Raw genomic sequence first — 20,994 nt, 5'->3', positions numbered from 1 at the left:
CCAGTAGTAGTAACTTTCCACCCTGTTCCCCATGAAAAGAATACAATAGACTACTTTGGCACACACTTTTTTTCCATTGCTCAGCTGAAATTGAGTTGGTACGTTGTAAAGTGTATTCCAGTTGCTGAGCAAAGCAAATCCACAGTATTCAAACCAGGGATTTTCAAGAGTTTAGGAGTTACAGAACTATTATATCAGTTTGCAATACAAGTAAATAAACAAACAAACAAAAAAAACCCACCAAAGATATTTCTGTACCCTCCTACCCTTTCCCTTTTCAATCTGTAGTGGGAAAACTACTACAAATTGAGAGGCCTGGCGGGCTACAGTCCATAGCATTGCAAAGACTCAGACTACTGAAGCAATTTAGCAAGCACGCACTCTTTCAAAAATTTGTAGTAGGGAAACTACAGCAAAGGCTCCAGATATATAAATTCACATTTCATACAATATTCTATTCAATATGATTTTTTAAAAGTAAACTATGCCTGCATAGAGACTGTGATATTATAGGAAGTAAGTTTGGGATGCATACTACATAACAGCATCCTATCTTAAACAGTGTTATTAATGGAAAGGCAAGTACTTACCTTATATAATAATAAGCAATTATTATTGTAAAACTGATCAAGCACCATAATTTATGAAGGACAGGGCTCCACAAACCAAAGCTTAATTCTCTTAATTTAATTCTTAATTAAGAATTAATTATCTTAAAAATTAATTCTTAATTCTCTTAATTTTCATTGCGTTAAAAATAAAGACATCTGAACTATAAAGTCATTATGTAAAATAACTTCAGTCTTTAGCAAACTCTAATGTAGAACTCCAAAAGTTTCCTTTGAAGCTACTGGTCCTACCTAGTGTAGGCATTTATGATATCAAGTGTTACAAAGAACAGTTGTAAAAAAATATAATCCTACCTACACCACTGGGTAGCAAGTAGTGGGTCTGTCATACAGTTGTCTCTGAAATGTAAATATATAGTTTTGTGGTATAAATGTTTTTTAAAGGACATTTTGATCCAATATCTCAAAAATTAATAGTATTAACTAACACATGCTGAGAAATGGTTATTAAAGTTTTTTTCAAGTTCACACATATTTAACAAATCATCTTAAAAGGCCAAGTGATATGTTGAGGTAGGTCCCTTCTATGCCCATTTTTTTTTAAAAGAATTTTAGTCATAAATGGAAGCTGAGTTTTGTCAAAGGTTTTTTCTGGATCTATTGAGATTATCATATGGTTTTTATCTTTCAATTTGTTAATATGGTGTATCACATTGATTAAGGCCAAGTGATATGAATAGAACACTGGTTTGCAAGTCAGGAAATCTGTGTCACTGCTATTCTACATCTAGAATACTAACTATATCTTAGGTTATTTCTTTTTTTTAAAAAATGTTGAACTAAATATGAATCCTAAGGGCCCACTAACTCTGAAATTATAAGTTAACCTAAAATTTTCTAAAATATAGTACCATGCTATAATAAGCATATATACTGATCAGATGGGGACACAATTTCATTACCCAATATATGCTTTTCTTTTTTTAATTAAAACTTCATTTTTTTGAGATCTTACTACATATTAAATGCTTTACATATACTATCTCATTTAATTTTGAGCCATACATTAACTGTTGCAGAAACTCATTATTAAGTTACTTTACAGATGAGAAACCTGAAGCTAAGAAAAATAAGAGAACTGCACAAATTCACACAGTTAGTAATTGGTAGAAATGAGGTTTTGACTGTAAAGTTCATGCCATCGTCTCTAAACTTGTGTGCTTGGCAAGTAAAACACACTTGACTCTTCACTACTCCATGTGTATGGACAGTACTTGTATAGAAAAAAATTATGAGAAGGAACATTTATATGTATAAAACCTTCTGAATCAGTTGATGTGTGCTAATAATTTTCATTTCCTCAATTTTCAATTTTTCTTAGACTACTAAATATATCGTGGGATTAATATGCTTTCCTCATTCTGCAGACATGGTACACTGCCATTCTAATCCATTAGATACTATACTTACTATGTACTATACTTAGAAACAGCATTATACTTAAAATATACAACTTAAATGCTAGATTTCTTCAGAAATTGCTGATGGTTCTGCTGAACTTAAGAAATAAGAGCATATAAAATTTAATAAGCTGAAAGGAGAAGTGAAAAGACATGCTTTCATTTATCTCATGTATATTTCCCATATAGGATTATATCAGATAAGATTTAATCTCAGTTTTCAACTTCAAAATACCTCTTTTACTAAGTTATGATTCCTTAAAGCCAAATGCTGATGTAATTAAGCAGCATAAACTGATAAACTGATAGAGGAAAAATAAGGAAATATAGAGGACTAAAGGATAAACTAATTGTGACTTGAAAGACATTTTATATTCCACAAACTAGGTTGTCATATTTAGCAAAAATTAAATATTTAAACTGAAATATCAAAAAGTTATAAGCCAAGAGTATTCTGTTTTCTGTTTCATGCTTTCTGACCAAAAAAAATTTTTTCCCTGTGAAGCATCTTTTAACACAAATACAATTTAACATTTAAGTGGGATAAATTGTCCAGGTAATGAATGTTGGTCGTTGTTATAACTGATGTAACTGTCCTTTTTCAGCTTTTATTTTTACAGCTTGCGAAAATGTCAGCAACTATAAAGTTTTGATAAAATATTATGCTGTACATCTGAAACTAACAAAATGTTGTATGTCAACTTTCGTAAAAACGCGTATCCTAACATACAAGTTGCACAGAATATCTTCAAATACGGTTCATTAGCCATTCGATTTACTTCTGTGAAATGACCACGTATGTCTTTGGTTTCTTTATTCTTACTGGGTTTTCTTTTCTTACAGAATATAATTTCGTGTAATTAATTATTCGTTTGCTCTTCATTTTATTATTAACAAAAACAACTAAAGTAATCTCAAAAACAAACTGTCGGTCACAATTAGTACGGACGATGCCAGGATACGGGAAGCAGTCTTCAAACCATCCCACTTACCTACCACCAGGTCGTGGTGTCTATACACACTTAACTTCTGGGGGCATTTTGTTTTATTTTATCAACATTCCTTCAGCAGTGTAACTCCCCGGGCCACTTGCCTCTCGCCCGGTTTCCCCCGCCCCAGTCCCCGCGCCTTTCCTGCCGATCTGCTCGCCCACTTTGAGCCCTAAGAGCCGCATCTTGGGGACCCTGTGGAGGCCTTGCTCGACTCATCCCAGACCCCAGCCAGTTCTCTCCCCGACACCCCAACTTCCCCCACGTCCGTCCTCGGAGACGGCGCCCACTCGCCGCCTCACTCCCCGGAGTCCCGATTTCTGTTCGCCTCGCTGCCCGTCCTCCCCGGCAACCTACCGCCTGAAGATCCTGGAGGAATTCGGGGCCGGCAGCCGCGTCGCGGCGCTCAGTCCAGACACGACCGTGGAGCGCCGGGGGTGCCCGTCCGGGAACGGCTACGGCGGCTCTCTCGAGGCCCCGATTGGCAGCAGCGGGGTGGGGCAGACGGCGGCCCCCAGAGGCTCGGGGCGGGCGCGGGGCGCGCGGGGGGCGGAGCCTCGGGCGCCCGACCTACGGCGCTGCCGCAGTCGGGCGGGAACTGAACCGTTAAACTGGCGGCGCGCGTTTTCCTGGACGTATGGGGCGCGAGGGGCCGACGCTCCCCCTCTGGAGGTCGCGCCTGGCGAGGAGGAGGGCGCGGGAGGCCTCTCTGAGGTGCTCACGGGCTCTCGTTGGACGGGGCGTGCCCGCATGAACAGCCTTCAGGACCCCAGCCGGCGGTCCGACCTGCCTGAGACCCGGAGGGGGCGAGGTGAGCCGCCGGCTCGGGGGGCCGGGCGGGGGCTCCAGGCCGCCTCTGTGAGCCAGGCCTCGGGCGCGCTGAGGACTGCGCCCCTTCCGCGTCAGAGCCGCCGGTAGGCCCCGTCGGCGCTGCCCGCGCTGCCCCTGGCCTGGGCCTAAGCAGTGCTGAGATTTAGGGCGGTCAGGGAGTAAGGGACATGGTTAACTTCAGACAGGCGTACACAGCTCACACAGACCGCCATGTTGAACGAAACTGGTTGAAGCGACTTCATCTGAATCCCAGTCCTCTGTTTTTAATCGTCACCTTTAGTCTTTTCACTCATATTTTTTCACCGTTGTTTTTGAGAGTCCCCTCTTGGTCCTTTCACTCTACTAGGGGACGTGGAGGCAGAACACAGGTGAATAAGAAAATTCCTGTCATTACCCGGCTCACAGTCTGGTGGGCCATGGGCCATGTGTGCCAAGTGTTGGAATAGATTAAAGTTGGGAGCACAGTGCAAGGAATGCCTGAATTGACTCTTAGGCTTGGAATGTCAGCTGTTTTCTAAGCAGCTTATGCTTGGTTTGTTGTGGCTGGCTGCGGGAGGAAGGCGAGAAGAGATGGTTCAAAGGGAAAAGAAAACTTGCCTAGTAAGCAGTAGTTGGAGTTGGGGCAAACAGCAGTGAGGAAAGAAAACAAGCTTTCTGTTTGAATCTTTCATAGCTTACCTTTTTGAATACTTGGAAAGGTCATTCTCACAGCACAGTGAAGGGTAGATTTGGGAGGAGGGAGTGTAAGGTATAGCAATATTTGTTAATGAAAAACGCATAATATGAGAGTTGTGAGTGAAGTTTTATTTGGGGCAATAGGAGAACTACAGTCCAAGAGTCAGCACCTCAGATAGCTCTGAGAAACTAATCCAAAGAGGAAGGGAGGAAAGATAGTATATATGTGATATTGGTAAAGACTGGTAAAGGGGAAGTGCATGCTATCAAGCATATATTTTTTGTTTTTAGAAAGTTTCTGCTGGTCTCATGAGGCTTCTGCTAGTCACAAGAAACAATCATCACCATGAAGGATTTTAGTGCTTTTCTAGATCTGGGGAAATATAAGAATTGGGCTCGTAAGGTCAACTCCTGAGAATATCTGTCTAAAGACCTGTCCTGCCAGTTTCCTGGAGCATAAAGTGCCTCGTTTCTGCTTTCCACCCAAGCTTCTTCATAGGGTGTTGAAGGTCAGCAGCTGCAGCGGCACATGATTTAATCCCTGTAGAAGTAGATGGCAAGCACCCATGACAAGTGCCAACTTGTGGTTGACATATTAAACAGGCCACAGAAGTCTTCCTCCGGAGTGTCAGTTACTGTCAGCTTAAAAAATATTCACAATCCAAAAGTTGAGAGTTATGTTTTATTTGGTGGGATTTTTAGGACTTAAGCCCAGGAGACAGCATCTCAAGTTGCCCTGAGAGATCTGCTCTGAGGAGTTGGGGTCAGGGAGGAGTTATATAGAACTTTGCAATCAAGAGCAGGTAGTCTGAATGTCAGAAGTATTTTTATTAATTAAAGAAAATCAGATATCCCAAGTTAAGGAATTTAGTGCTTTTCTATGTATGGTAAGATGAGAGAGTCTGGGATCACTGAAGTCATTCCTTTCATATGCATCTCAGCTATCCGGGGCCAGTATCCTGTATTTTTCACATCCTGACTTCCTCTGAGCTCACTGTAGGGAGTGGCTACAGCCTGATGACTGCCAGATCACAGGTATTAGTCTTCTTGTGTATCCTTAGGGCTCAGGAATTTACATTTGGAAGGCCAGAACTGCTGATGACTGTGACATGGTTGGACTTCCCTCATGGCTCAATCTTTGTTTACTGTTATGGCAGGAAATACTCCATTTCTCAACTCCAATAGAAATAATGATATATGAGATAAGTAATGAAGTATAGGGGATAGATCTGAGAGATGTTGCTGAAGTGAAATCAACAGTTTTGTGACAGATTGGACAGAAGGATTGAGTGAAAAAGAAGAGAATCTATGGGGTTTCTGAGTTGGGTGAACAAGTGAATAGGTGGTGATGACATAAGATAGGGAACTCAAGAGGTAGAACAGTTTTGGGGAGGGAAATGATGAATTCAGATTGGAACTTGAAAATGTGAGATTATAAAAGGATATTTAAGTTGAGCTTTTTTATTTATGTACACACACACAAAATATATACCCATACAGAAATAATGTATACAACATGTCATAGATAAATTAGAACATTAAGAAAGGATGTTGATTAAGAAACATATCCATTCCAGAAAGAAGAATTTAGAAAGGGGATTCAGAAGGCCAGTCATCTCCAAAGGAGGCTGTGTAAAGGCAAGCAAAGAAAACTTGACTAGAATGGTACAACTGAAGATGGAATTCCTCTTTGAAAAGGAATCATCTAAGCTAGAGGTGGATGCTGATGTAGGATAGGAAAAAGGTATTTAGGGAAAAGGAAGTGTAGGTATTAATGTCCTGAGGTGAGAAAAAAATGAAGTTTAGCAGTAAGAAGAGAACAATAGTCTTAAGAGTATAAATCAATAAGTAAAATATAGGTAGTATATGTAGCAGAAGTATTTACATGGAATAGAAGTAGTATGAGGAAAGAAATAATGCTGCTTGTGGGTGGAAGGGAGGAAAATATCATGGAAGGGTTTACAGGGGAGGTAATGCCTTAGCAGGATTTTCAGGGATAAAAAGGAGGTTACCAAGTTAGACAGGGCTATTCCTTGCAGGCAGAAGGACCTGTCCAGAAGCATATAGAATTGAAATACCAAAAAAAATCAGTAATTCAGTACTGCAGAAACACAAACTACGAGATACTGCTATGGTAGTGGTTCAATATTAGGCAGAGAAAGGGAAGAGCCTTTTATCTCCTTTCTAAGGATGTGGAGAGAGCTGAAGGACTTTAGGGTATGATAAGATCCTATGTGTATATGAAAACTGATCACCTAAGAGACTAACGTGGAAAACGGAGTGAAGAGAGGTACAGGCAGGCAAGGCAGAAACAGAAGCAGAGTGACCAGTTCAAATAGGCTTTTACATGCACTGTTGATGAGAGCCACAAGATAGGGGAGGAGCCATGAAGAAAAGTGCACACACTTTAGAGAACAGGGAGAGCTAATGGATTGTAGAGGGTGTGAGAAAGAAAAATGAAGATGATGATGCCAGTTGTTGATTTAGGCAGCCAGATGGATCTCAGAAATAATGAAAAAATATTGTGAGTCCCCTGAGGAGGAATGGGATGAATCTAGAGGGCAGGTGGAGGGAAGGAACAAAGGGCAGAATAGATGAACTAAGGAAACAACCACTGTAAGAGGAAGGGGGTCCGCTGTGCAAAGTGTGGTAAGGGGCCTTAGGACTCAAGTTTTCAAGTGGTAAGTGTGGGAAATTTGCAGAGAGAACTGAAGACAGGTAAGCAACGTTGAAGAGTAATTGAAGGTAAAGATCAAAAATATGCAGTGGCATTTATCTTTGTGGTTATGGGATTCATTGCTAAATACAGATGACAGACTGGAATAATCAAGAAATTGGAAGTGTTAAAGGTGATATTTAGGAATGGCAGTACAAAGAGAATTTTGTAAGGACAGAGGACACATACAATCAGTGCCCATCTGAGGATTAGTTCGGAGATGGAGTAGTTCTAAGTATGGGCACCAACCGTGCAACTACAGTGGTAAGTAACAGACATGTAACGGAGATAAAGGTCACTGAACTTGAGGGAATCAAAGAACTGAGTCCAGACCGGAGTACTGGAGAGGCCATCCACACTGACATGTGATAAGAATGAAAATCAGGTACTGAAGTCTGCATTATGTGGGAGTAAAAGAAGACCTGTGGATGGCAGACAGTAGGCAGAAACTTTCAAAGAAAGGAATCATGTAGCAGATGTGTAGGAAGAGACCAGAAAACAATAAGGCATTGCATAACCTGAGGAGTTCTCTACAAATCTCCTGAGCTTACTCTTGATAAAGGCTGAATTACTAATAAAAATTTAATGCGTTTTCTTCAAGATTATTTAAATACCAAATACTTGAAGCCAATGATATATTTGGTGTAGAATATCAGACACTGTGGCAAGGTTTTTCAGAAATTATTTGAATACTGGGAACTTATAGTAGTTCTATATCCAGACGTTACACATATGCATAAGACACTTAAAAAGAGCAAAATCTGTGATCACTTCCTATTTTGTAAACTACCTTAAATGAGATTTATTTACACTTAAAAAACTGAAGACTGTCTCTGTGATAGATCAAAGACTTACTTGTTAATTGCAAACTGTACTCAGATCTTTAGCCTTATCTGAAAACTTAATAGGCTTTTTTCCCCCCCATTTTTCACATGGTATTCCAACTTAAGGTCAAATGTAGATACGTTTATCAAATATAAAGAATCTTAGTATGTATTTAAATTTGAAACTGAGTATGTAAAATAAATATAAAAATTAACTGTTTTTTTTTTAGCATTTGGTGCTATTTAACAATCATTTAAATAAACTGCCATTACAAGAAATAAGTTATTTTAATAAAAACTCATTGCAGGGACTTCCCTGGTGGTCCAGCAGCTAACATTCCATTTTCCCAATGCAAGGTGCCTGAGTTTGATTCCTGGTTAGGGAACTGGATTCCCACATGCCACAACTAAGTATTTGCATACCACAACTAAGTTAGCAGCTGCAACTGAAGATCCCAAGTGCTGCAACTAAGACTTAACAGAGCCAAATAAATATTTTTTTTAAAAAGCAACTATAAAAACCCATTGTATGTCAATTTCCATATATTTAATATGTAATATTCCTGTAATAATGGTTGTTACCCTATGTATTTATTTCATTTTTTATAATTGACAAAATCACAGAAAAATTAGCAGAATTATGCTGTAAAGAACAATACTGCATAACAACCAGGAATGTTAGATTTATGAACTAAGGTAAATTGGACATGGTCAAGCAGGAGATGGCAAGACTGAACATCAACATCTTAGGAATCAGTGAACTAAACTGGATGGGGATGGGTGAATTTAATTCAGATGACCACTACATCTACTACTGGGGGCAAGAATCACTTAGAAGAAATGGAGTAGGCTCATAGTCAACAAAAGAGATCAAAATGCAGTTCTTGGGCGCAACCTCAAAAATGACAGAATAACCTTAGTTTGTTTCCAAGGCAAACTATTCAATATCGTAGTATTCTAAGTCTATGCCCCAACCTCTAAGGTTGAAGAAGGTGAAGTTGACTAGTTCTATGAAGACCTACAACACCTTCTAGAACTAACACACAAAAAAGATATCTTTTTCATCATAGGAGATGGGAATGCAAAAGTAGGAAGTCATGAGAAACCTGCAGTAACTCGCAAGTTTGGCTTTGGAATACAAAATGAAGCAGGGCAAAGGCTAACAGTTTTGTTAAAAGAATACACTAATCATAACAAACACCTTTTTTCCAACAACCCAGGAGAAATCTACACATGGACATCACCAGATTGTCAATACTGAAAACATTGATTATCCTCTTTGCAACCAAAGATGGAGAGGCTCTATACAGTCAGCAAAAACAAGACTTGGAGCTGACTGTGGCTCAGATCATCAACTGCTTATTGGAATACTCAGGCTTAAAGAAAGTAGGAAAAACCACTAGGCCCTTTAGGTATGATTAAATCAAATCTCTTATGATTATATAGTGGAGGTGATGAATACATTCAAAGAATTAGGTCTGGTAGAGTGCCTGAAGAACTGTGGACAGAGGCTTGTAACATTTTACAGGAGGCAGTGACTAAAACCATCCCTAAGAAAAAGAAATGCATAAGGTGAAGTGGTTGTCTGAGAAGGCTTTACAAATAGCTGAGGAAAGCTGAGAAAGAAGGCAATGGAGAAAGAGAAGTATGAAATTGAATGCAGAGCTCCAGAGAACAGCAAGGAGAGAGATTTTCTTAAATGAACAATAGAAAGAAATAGAGGAAAACAAAAGAATAGTAAAGACTAGAGAGCTCAAGAAAATTGGAAATTTTAAGGGAACATTTCATGCAAGGATGGGCATGTTATGGGATAGAAATGGTAAGGACCTAACAGAAGCAGAAGAGATTAAGAAAAGGTGGCAAGAACATACAGAAGTATTATACAGAAAAGGTCTTAATGACCAGGATAATCATGGTGTGATAACTCACCTAGAGCCAGACATCCTGAAGTGTGAAGTCAAGTGGGCCTCAGGAAGCATTACTATGAACAAAGCTAGGGGAGGTTGATGGAATTCCAGCTGAGTTATTTCAAATCGTAAAAGACGATGCTGTTAAAGTGCTGCACTCAATTTGTCAGCAAATATGGAAAACTCAGCAGTGGCTACAGGACTGGAAAAGGTGTTTTCATTCCAATCCCAAAGAAGGACAAGCCAAAGAAAGTTCAAAGTACCATATAACTGCACTCATTTCACATGCTATCAAGGTTATGCTTAAAATCCTTCAAGTTATACTTCAGCAGTACATGAACCAAGAATTTCCAGGTGTGCAAGCTGGGTGTTGAACAGGCAGAGGAACCAGAGATCAAATTGCTGACATTATTGGATCATGGAGAAAGCAAAGGAGTTCCAGAAAAACATTTACTTCTTCTTCATTGACTATGCTAACACCTTTGTGTGGACCACAACAACTGTGGAAAATTCTTAAAGAGATGGGAGTATCAGACCACTTTACCTGTCCCCTGAGAAATCTGTATGCAGGTCAAGAAGGAACAGTTAGAACTGGACATGGAACAACTGACTGGTTCAACACTAAGAAAGAATAAAACACTTTATGTTGTCATCTTGCTTATTTAACTTACATGCATAGTACATCATGTGAAATGCCAGGCTGGATGAATCACAAGCTGGAATTAATATTGCCAGGAGAAATATTAACAGCCTCAGATATGCAGATGATACACCCTAATGGCAGAAAGTGAAGAGGAGCTAAAGAATCTCTTGATGAGGGTAAAAGAGGAGAGTGGAAAAGCTGGCTTCAAACTCAACATTTAAAAAAACTTAAGATCATGGCATATGGTCCTATCACTTCATGGCAAATAGATTGGGAAACAATGGAAACAGTGACAGACTATTTTCTTGGGCTCCATAATCACTGCAGATGGTGACAGCAGCCATGAAATTAAAAGATGCTTGCTCTTTGGAAGGAAAGCTCTGACAAACCTAGACTGCATATTAAAAAGCAGAGATATCACTTCACCAACATAGGTCCATGTAGTCAAAGCTATGTTTTTTCAGTAGTTATGAATAGATCTGAGAGTTGGACCATAAAGAAGTCTGAGTGCTTTTGAATTACAGTGCTGGAGAAGACTCTTGAGAGTCCCTTGAACTCCAAGGAAATCAAACCAGTCAATCCTAAAGGCAATCAACCCTGACTATTTCATTGGAAGGACTGATGCTGAAGTTCAGGCTCCAATATGTGGGCCACCTGATGTGAAGAGTCAACTCATCAGAAAAGACCCTAACGCTGGAAGAGATTGATGGCAAAAGGAGAAGGAGGTGATGGAGGATGAGATGGTTAGATATTATCACCTACTCAATGGACATGAATTTGAGTACTCTGGGCAATAGTGAAGGACAGTGAAGCCTGGGTCTCAAAAGGTCAGATACAAATTAGCAACTGAACAATAGCAACATGTATTGTTAAGATAAAATGAAATAAAATTAATAAAGTTTGATATAATAAAAAATAAAAGTAAAAAATACTTTTAAGCTATAGTATTCTATTCGTGAAATAAATATGTAGGACAAGTATTTTCTTTTCTTTCCAGACTTGAGTTACACACAGTGAACAGCAGGGGACACAAAATTCAGAAGTTATTCTCTACATAGCAATGCACAATGAAACCTCAAGTTGTAGTGGAAAGCAGATGAACTTTGGAGGCAGACAGACTGCTTGATTCACCTTACTCCATCACACGTAAGCTGTGTTTGTTGTGCTGTCTCTTAGCCATTTCTGACTTTTTGTGACCATTTGGACTGTAGCCTTCCAGGCACCTCTGTCCATCGGATTTTTCAGGTAAGAATACTGGAGTGAGTTGTCATTTCCTCCTCCAGGGGGTCTTCCAGACCCAGGGATGGGACTTGTGTCTCCTGCACTGAGAGCAGACTCTTCGCCACAAACCACTGGGGATGCCCACATATAAGCTGAGTGACCTTTAATTATTTAACCTCTCTGACTTCTTAGAATCATGATAACTATAACATGGAGATTAAGTCAGTATATGTAAGGCAGTTCAGTAAATATTAGGGTTTTTTCTTCAGTGCTTACTGTATAAATATGTGCATGTAAACTGAAATCACACTGAACAAATGCACATTTAGATCTTATAGTCAGTTTTCCAAACCATGAACATGGAAATGGCTATAGTTTCATGATAGAATAGAAACACAAGTATAGTGAGATCAAAAATAAAAGCTAAGCAAAAGAAATGGGTTGTGTATGAGTTGCTACTCACAGCCAATCAAGGTTTTTTCTATATTTGAAAATGTGAATGCTAGAGAAAGTGCACCTGAACATGTGCTGTGTACATTTTCAGCATGGTTTAGTAAGAGTATGTTTCTCAGAGTATGATCCAGGAAAAACCAACATCAGAGTTAACGGGGAGTGCTTGTTGTCTGCAGTTGCATGTTCTACACAAAATCTTTTTCAGATCTACGGGAATGGCACCTCAATATCCTCTGGCAAAGGAGAAACAAGAGTCCTTGCTTCTTAGGATTCCTGTGAATATTAAACAGCACGTGTTGTGAAACTAGCACCGTACTTGCCACATATCATTAGAATTCTTTCCTTTCTTCCACATTGACACATGTATACTCACAAATGACTTGCTCAAAAACACCTGATCATGGTTCCATCTTTTCCCTCTTTAATAAGAAATAAGGCTTTTTTTTTTTTTTTGCTACTTTGGTGCACAGGGGACAAATAAATCCTTCCTTTTCTGACCAGTGGCTATATTCTCTCCAATAATGCTTCCCCAGCACTTTGTGTTCCACTTCTGACTCGTCACCGGAAGACATGTTCTATTGTAAATAACACTAGTGTAAGGTGCCATAAACTTGGATGTAGTTAGTGAAACATACATGATAATTCATACAAGACTAAGCTTGAATACATAATGTGTTCATTTTAAACTTAAGGTTTTAGGAATGAAATTCATTGGCTTGGATTTTAATAAATTTAACTCTAAGAATTTAAATGACAATGTAACAAATATTGATGTGATCATCACTTAGCATTCTTATCTGTTTATCAAAAGGAAACTTATGACTTTCCAACTATTAATTTAGTACAGAAATAAAGTAAAAATCAGTTATCTTTTGTCACGCACAGAAAATGAATTCTTACATTTAGTGTTTAATTATTCTTAGTTTCTTCAACACATAATATGTAAAATTATTTTTAAGAAATGAATTATACTCTACATATTGTAACCTGATTTTGTCTCACAATATTTTGTAAACTATTCCAATTGGACAGGTGAAAACTTTAATTGCTGCCTGTTGTTTTACAGTATAGATACACCATAAATTATTCCACCTGTGCATGCTTAGTTACTAAGTCATGTTCATCTCTGTGCAACCCCATGGACTGTAACCCACTAGTCTCCACTGTCCATGGGATTTCCCAGGCAAGAATACTACACTGGGTTGTCATTTCCTCCTCTAGGGAATCTTCCTGCCCCAGAGATTGAACTGGGGTCTCCTGCATTGGCAGGCAGATTCTTTACCACTGAGCCACCTAGGAAACCCTAATTTATTTCACCTAGTCCACATGATTGAATTTTTAGACATTTTCTTCTTTTTAACCCTCATTATAAATAAAGATGTGATAAACATTGTTGTACATACACATTTAATATTTTATCCATAACACCTTTAGGATAAATTCTTAAGAGACAGAATTGCTAGGTCCAAGGATGTGTGTATTTTCCCATATCTTCAAAACTGCAGGAATATTCCAATATTTCTGCTTTATTTTACTTTTGTTATGGTAGGTTAAATTTTTTTCATATAGTTTTTAATATATAGCCTTTGAAAGCAAATTTTTAAAAGATGATGTATTTCTTCTTTTTTGAATGGCTTTAGCATATTAAAAAGCAGAGACATTACTTTGTAAACAAAGATCCATTTAGTCAAGGCTATGGTCTTTCCAGTAGTCATATATGGATGTGAGAGTTGGACTATAAAGAAAGCTGAGCACTGAAAAATTGATGCTTTTGAACTGTGGTGTTGGAGAAGACCCTTGAGAGTCCCTTGGACTGCAAGGAGATCCAACCATTCCATCCTAAAGGAGATCAGTCCTGGGTGTTCATTGGAAAGACTGATGTTGAAGCTGAAACTCCAATACTTTCTCCACCTGATGCGAAGAGCTGATTCACTTGAAAAGACCCTGATGATGGGAAAGATTGAAGGCAGGAGGAGAAGGGGGCGACAGAGGATGAGATGGCTGGATGGCATCACCAACTCAATGGACATGAGTTTGGGTGGACTCTGGGAGTTGGTGATGGACAGGGAGGCCTGGCATGTTGCTGTTCATGGGGTTGAAGAGAGTCGGACATGACTGAGCGACTGAACTGAACTGAACTGATGGTAGCTCTATTTTTAGTTTTTTGAGGAACCTAAATACTGTTTTCCATGTATCTGTACCTATTTGCATTCACACCAACAGTGATCAGTAATTCCCTATGATTCACATCCTCACCAATACTTATTATCTTTTTTATAATAAATATTCTGTGAGTTGGTATCTTGTAGTTCTGGTTTGCATTTCCCTGATATTAGCAATACTGAGCATCTCCTCATGTGTCTGTTGACAATTTATATGTCTTCTTTGAAAAATGTCTATTCAGATCCTCAGCCCACTTTTTAATTTTTTTTGATGTTGAGTAGTATGAGTTTTTTGTATATTTTGGATATTAACCCCGTATCAGATATATTGTTTGCAAAGATCTCCCATTCAATAGGTTGCCTTTTGTTCTGTTGATAGTTTCCTTTGCTGAGAAAAAGCTTTAGCTTGATGTGGTCCCATTTGTTCACTTTTGACTTTGTTTCCCTTGCCTGATGAGACATATCCATAAAAATATTGGTAAGACTCAACTCAAAGAACATACTGCCTATGTTTCTTCTAGGAGTTTTATGGTTTCAGGCCTTACATTTAAGTCTTTAATCCATTTTGAGTTTATTTCTGTATGTGGTATGAGAAAGTAGTCCAGTTTGATTCTTTTACATCTAACTGTTCACCATTTATTGAAGAGGTCGCCTTTACCCATTGTATGTTCTTGCCTTCCTTGTTGTAGATTAACTGACCATATATGTGTGGATTTATTTCTGGCTCTTGATTCTTGATTCCATTGATAATATGTTTGTTTTTTTTGCCAGCATCATACTGTTTTGATTACAGCAGCTTTGTAGTATAGCTTGAAATTGGGCAGTATATCTCCAGTTTTATTCATTTTTCTCACAATTATTTTGGCTATTCAAGGTCTTTTGTGTTTCTGTAAAATTTTAGAATTATTTGTCCTTAGTTCTGTGAAAAATGCCATTGGTGCTTTGATAGGGATTACACTGAATCTTATTTTAGCAGTATTAATTCTTCCAATATATGAGAATGGCATATCTTTTCATTTGTTTGAGTGGTCTTCAATTTCTGTCATTAATGTTAGTTTAATGAGTATAAGTCTTTCACCTCTTGTAAAAGATTGATTTGATTTAGTCCTAGGTATTTTATTCTTTTTGATACAATTGCAAATGGATCGTTTACAAATGATCCATTACAAAAATGGGGTTTTCTTTCTGATAGTGTATACAATTCAACAGATTTCTATATATTAATTTTTTGTCCTGCAATATACTGAATTCATTTATTAGTTTTAGTAGTTTTTCGGTGGTGTCTTTGGCACTTTCTGTATTTATATATATAGTATCATATAATTGGCAAACAGTGACAGTTTTACTTCTTCCTTTCCAGTTTGGATTCCTTTTATTTCTCTTCCTTATCTGATTGCTGTAGCTGTGTGTGTGTGTTCGCATCCGATTCATTGCCACTCCATTGACTGTAGCCTACCAGGGTCTTCAGTCCATGGAATGTTCCAGGCAAGAATACTGGAGCGGGTTGCCATTTACTACTCCAGGTGATCTTGGGAGCAAATCCACCTGGCCTGCATTTCCTGAATTGGCAAGCGGATTCTTTACCACTAGCACCACCTGGTGGCGGAAGCCCCGACTGCCATAGCTAGGACTTCCAATACCATGTTGAATAAAAGTGGCAAGAGTGGACACCTTGTCTTTTTCCGGACCTTTGAGGAAAGGCTCTCAGCTTTTCACTCTTGAGTATGATATTGCTGTAGGCTTGTCATATATTGCTTTTCTTATGTTGACGTGTGTTTCCTCTACACCCACACTATCGAGAGTTTTTTTTTTTTAATCACAAATGGATCTTGAATTTCTTATTAATATCTGCTTTGAGGTTCTACTTGGAAAGTCTTTCCTTAGCACAAGTCTACACAAATATTTACCTATACATAGTATATAAGAATTTAACATACCAATTCACTCAATCATTTACTCACTTGTGCAACAAGCATCTATTGAACACATACACACTAGGCATTGTTCTAAATGCTGGAAATAAAGCAACAAATAAGACCAAGTTTCTTGCTATCATGGAGTTATATTCCAAAAGAAATATGATCATATAGGATATAATTTAATGTGGTTTAAAGTTAATGGGGAAGGAATGTATTATTCAGTATACAATGCTGCTACTAACTAGTCAACCATTGAGAAAAAATAGATTATTTCATACCTAGGATCAAGTATATTACAAATAAATTAAAAATCTTTATGTTTAAATATTTAAAGCACAAAAATACTGGAAAAAATGTAAGTGAATATCATATAAAGGAACATCATATGCACTCTTGAACATGACAACTTTAGAGTAAGATCTCAAGGCAACTTTGCAAAGACCTCTTTTTTTTTAACGGAATAGACAAGGTAATTTTTGAACAATAATCTTTATTAGTGTATTTTCAAAGATACATATAATCCTGAGCTAGTGCATTTATACATTTATCATTTACTCCTTGAAGTTTATGAGCATTTTGCCCCAAACTCTCTGATGAGTACATTGTTATACTAATCAGGAACATAATTAAAAATATTATTCTTATCCCTGGAACAGCCAATTGATTTACTCAGATCACCTCATTCTCTAATTCTATTCAGTACTACTTCAAAAGCTTTACCTTTCAGCTAAGTGATTTCTTTTTAAAACTATAAAGATGGGCAGTGCAAGAGGTGATTCTCTAAATTCTAGTGAATTCCTAGAAAACGACATTGCTTTTTATCTTTGATCTGTATTTGGAATAAATTTGGCAATCATTTGACCAGCTATCTTTGAGAAGGATGACAAAAGTAACTACATCTAATTTTAATATTTTAGCCAGTGTAAAATGTCACAGGTTTCCTTCACATTTTAGTATTCCATGCGTGTGTGCTCAGTTGGGTCCGACTCTTTGTGACCCCATGGACTGTAGCCCTCCAGGCTCCTCTGTCCGTGGAATTTTCCAGGCAAGAGTACTGGAGTGGGTTGCCATTTCCTCCTCCAGGGGATCTTCTCGACCCAGGGATCAAACCCAAGTCTCTTGCATCTCCTGCATTGGCGAGCAGATTCTTTATCACTGTGCCACCTGGGAAGCCCCAAGTATTCCATAAATTAAGGGCATGGCAACCCACTCCAGTATTCCTGCCTGAAGAACTCCATGGACGGAGGAGCCTGGCAGGCTACAGTCCACGGGGTTGCAGAGTCAGACATGACTGAGCGACTAAAACACACACACGCGCCCCAATAAGAAAAATTAACCATGATCTAATGAAGGGGAGGACAACCTAATATAGACACATTTTTGTAAATGGTTGAATATTATGAAACATGTTATGTGAAACACTTTCTTCAATCCATAAAGGAATACATAGAGCTGGTTAATATTAAATTTCATAAATCTAGGCCAGAACTTTTATAATTAGTACATTTTCAAACAATGACAAAAATGAAAGACAAAAGTCCTGTGATCTTTGAGAACAAACATTTATCCGACATATCTCCAGCAGTGGACAAATAAATATTTTTATTCTTATATTTTAAATTACTACCAAAATATTATTTATTTCTACAAACAACATAAAACAAGCATACAGTATCTAGAAATGGTCTTTATCTGACAAGAATGTCAAGTCTTTGAAGGTACACTAAACATTTTTTTTCCTGAACAATATCACTATGATCTTAGGTTAAAGTTACTATAAGCACTTCAAGCAAAATGCATATTGCTTAGATTTTAAAGCAAGCAATTGTGACACTGTTTAATTAAAAAGTGAGTATAAATGTGAAGCTATTACATCAATATTTATAAACACTTCTTGGGAATACTCACAGACCAGCAAGTAATAGAATAATTGATTTAAAAATAATGAAAGCGTGGTGTTATGTGTAATGTTTGGGAACAAATCAAAAATATCTTTAAGAGATGTAAAAGAACATGAAGACCAAGCTTTATTATTTGGAGCTTGAAAACTTAGCAGCAAAACAAACTATTTGCCTATAATGTAGTACAATAAACATTTGTTCATATAAGGCTCCCAAAGTCTTAAAACTTCATACATAAATGAAAATGAAATCCATTAGGTAAGTGATCTAAAGATGTCCAGAGTAGCTTATCAAGAACTGCTAGATACCCTCAACTGCATCACACAGTCATAAAATAAGCTTATGCAAAACTATGTTCTGGATAACTCACTCTTATGGCTCCCCAGTAACAAGCTCGGATAAGGCAGACCAAACCTAAGAGATAAGCAATTGCCCAAGAAACATAGGTTGCATGAAATCGTCTTGCAAAATCTTGGGTGCCAACCTAAAATAAAAAGCAATATAAAAATAAAAGGTTAGAAACTGAGAATTTGTGTTGGCTTTTTTGGTGATTTTTATGAAACGTATTCCCGAGATGACAAAATATGACTTGCTGCATTTGTTGACTAATGCTGACAGAGCAAAATTTCATAAAATGACATAGCAGGTTATGTTAACTATAAATTTTATGAAATAAAAATTCCATTAAAACATTTATAAAGGAATTTAATTTATAATCCTGATGCCGTTCCCATATTGATAATAAATCTTTGTTTGACTTGAATAAAAAGAAGAATTTTTAAAATTTTATTTATTTTTAAAAGAAGAATTTTTTTTAGACCATCGTAGCTAAATGAGTATTGCTTCATCTCTGGCCATGGCAAAACTGGTTCTGGCACTAAATAAAAACAAATGGGGCTTTTTGTTAAATGGATGATAAAGTTCCCAGTATCAAGAACCTTCAGAGGGATACCAAGACACGACTTCACCTGGATGAGCAAATTCCACTGAGAACAAGCCCATGGATTGCCTTCAGATTGCTCAAAATTTTTCAGAAGCTTCTGGCCTGGTATGTCAGGGAGGCAGGTTCTTTAGGGGTCAATGAAAGTTGTTCCAAACCTCACCATTTACTACTGATCAAGTTAAGAGGAAAGAATTCTAACAATGAATAGAGTAATACTCACAGTTAATCCAATTCCAATGAAAATACATATCATTCCAATGGTAATATATACACAGCAGCGTCTTCGAGGAAGTGCACTACCCACTGAAGAACTGTAAATTCATGAGAACAAAAAAGAATATTAAGTATTTACATGAAGGTTCTCCATATCATCTTTGTACTAATCCATGGCTTTGGTAACACATATACTTCCATTTATTTCTTCAACTTGAGAGACAAGAATGTGCATAACAAGAATGATATTTTGGGGGACATTCCTGGTGGTCTGTTGGTTTAGAATTCACCTTTCAATGCAGGGGACGTGGATTCAATCTCTGGTCAGGGAACTAAGAACCCACATACCGCAGGGCAATTAAGCCCTCGAGCCAGAACTAGAGAAGCCTGCAAACTGCAACAAGAGAAGCCTACTCACTGGAACTAGAGAAAGCCCATGTGCCACAGCAAAGAGCTTGCAGGCCACAACAAAGACCCAGCGCAACAAAAATAAAAATAATAAAAAAGTGATATTTTTAATGAGTTATCTAAATCATAATTAGTGAGTTTGTGTGTGAATCATTGTGGCTTTAAACAAAATTCAAGTCTTGGTCATTGACAACATCCACAAAAACCCACAATAGTCAACGATGATTTTCCAAGATAAAGTTTTATTTCCAAAACACTCTATTTCAGAATGGCAAACAGGTGCTATCTTAAAAATAGCATTTGATTCTCCTACATTTATAACTGTTGGTATAAGTTTAGTGTAGAAAATTTGAATATAAGAATAAAGAATAAAAAGGAAAATTACCTATAATTCCACTACCATGAATACCACTGAACATTTTGGCCTATTTTTCTACAGCCATCTTTTCTAACTTAGTAATTTAGCATAAGCGTTTTTCTACATGATTAAGTATTCTCAAACTAGAATTCTGAAAGATGAATATAACATAACGAATTCCTTACTATTGGACACTTAGCATTTTCCTTCTTGTAAATGATGCCAGCCAAGCTTCCTGCAATGTGGGAGACCTGGGTTTGATCCCTGGGTTGTAAATATTCACTGGAGAAGGGAAAGGCTACCCACTACAGTATTCTGGCTGGAGAATTTCATGGACTGTATAGTTCATGGGGTAGCAAAGAGTCGGACATGACTGAGTTACTTTCACAAGCAACATCTAAAATCATTGTGCTTCTTAAAAAATGAAAGTAGAGGTGATTTACAATGTTTTTTTAAAATTTCTGCTGTCCAGCAAAGTGATTCAATTTTACATATATATATGTATATATATATATATATATACATATATATATATATACACATATAAATTCTCCAATATAAATATAAATTCTTCAATATAAATTCTTCTTTACATTCTTTTCCATTATGGTTTATCACAGGATATTGAATATAGTTCCCTGTGCTACATAGTTGGGCCTTATTGTTTATCCATTCTATATATACTAGTTTGCATATGCTGACCCCAAACTCCCAATCTATTTCTCCCCTACCCCACCACTATGGCAACCAACTTACACTCCCAATAACAGTGTAGGAGGGTTCCCTTTCCTCCACTCTTCTC

General features: G+C 37.6%; 2 protein-coding genes and 1 long non-coding RNA gene across 8 annotated transcripts in view; 1 reads left to right on the top strand and 2 right to left on the bottom strand.

Moving 5' to 3' along the window:
- C15H8orf88 (chromosome 15 C8orf88 homolog) overlaps positions 1–3,485 on the bottom strand; it is a 29,292-nt gene extending 25,807 nt beyond the window's left edge. For 3 of the 6 annotated variants that reach the window (XM_070477420.1, XM_070477418.1, XM_020870029.2), the window contains exons 1-2: positions 3,376–3,482; positions 924–968 (exon numbers count right to left, since the gene is read on the bottom strand). The gene's annotated coding sequence lies outside the window, so the exon portion shown is untranslated. Of the gene's footprint in view, positions 1–923; positions 969–3,375 lie in introns of all 6 variants that reach the window. The other 3 variants (XM_070477421.1, XM_070477422.1, XM_020870028.2) reach the window with 2 other exon arrangements.
- Positions 3,486–3,662: 177 nt separating this feature from the next.
- LOC110122491 (uncharacterized) overlaps positions 3,663–20,994 on the top strand; it is a 67,850-nt gene continuing 50,518 nt past the window's right edge. Inside the window, exons 1-2 of the long non-coding RNA XR_002309244.2 lie at positions 3,663–3,829; positions 11,612–11,760. This is a non-coding gene — a long non-coding RNA (uncharacterized lncRNA). The remainder of the gene's footprint in view (positions 3,830–11,611; positions 11,761–20,994) is intronic.
- PIP4P2 (phosphatidylinositol-4,5-bisphosphate 4-phosphatase 2) overlaps positions 16,840–20,994 on the bottom strand; it is a 64,410-nt gene continuing 60,255 nt past the window's right edge. The window contains exons 6-7 of the mRNA XM_020870010.2: positions 19,434–19,524; positions 16,840–18,754 (exon numbers count right to left, since the gene is read on the bottom strand). Coding sequence (XP_020725669.2) covers positions 18,611–18,754; positions 19,434–19,524 — 235 coding nt within the window. The 3' untranslated portion in view covers positions 16,840–18,610. The remainder of the gene's footprint in view (positions 18,755–19,433; positions 19,525–20,994) is intronic.

The sequence above is a fragment of the Odocoileus virginianus genome, chromosome 15, assembly GCF_023699985.2.
Source record: "Odocoileus virginianus isolate 20LAN1187 ecotype Illinois chromosome 15, Ovbor_1.2, whole genome shotgun sequence".
Taxonomy (NCBI): domain Eukaryota; kingdom Metazoa; phylum Chordata; class Mammalia; order Artiodactyla; family Cervidae; genus Odocoileus; species Odocoileus virginianus.
Note: the sequence above shows the minus strand (reverse complement) of the source record. Positions and strands in the feature narration are given on the sequence as shown.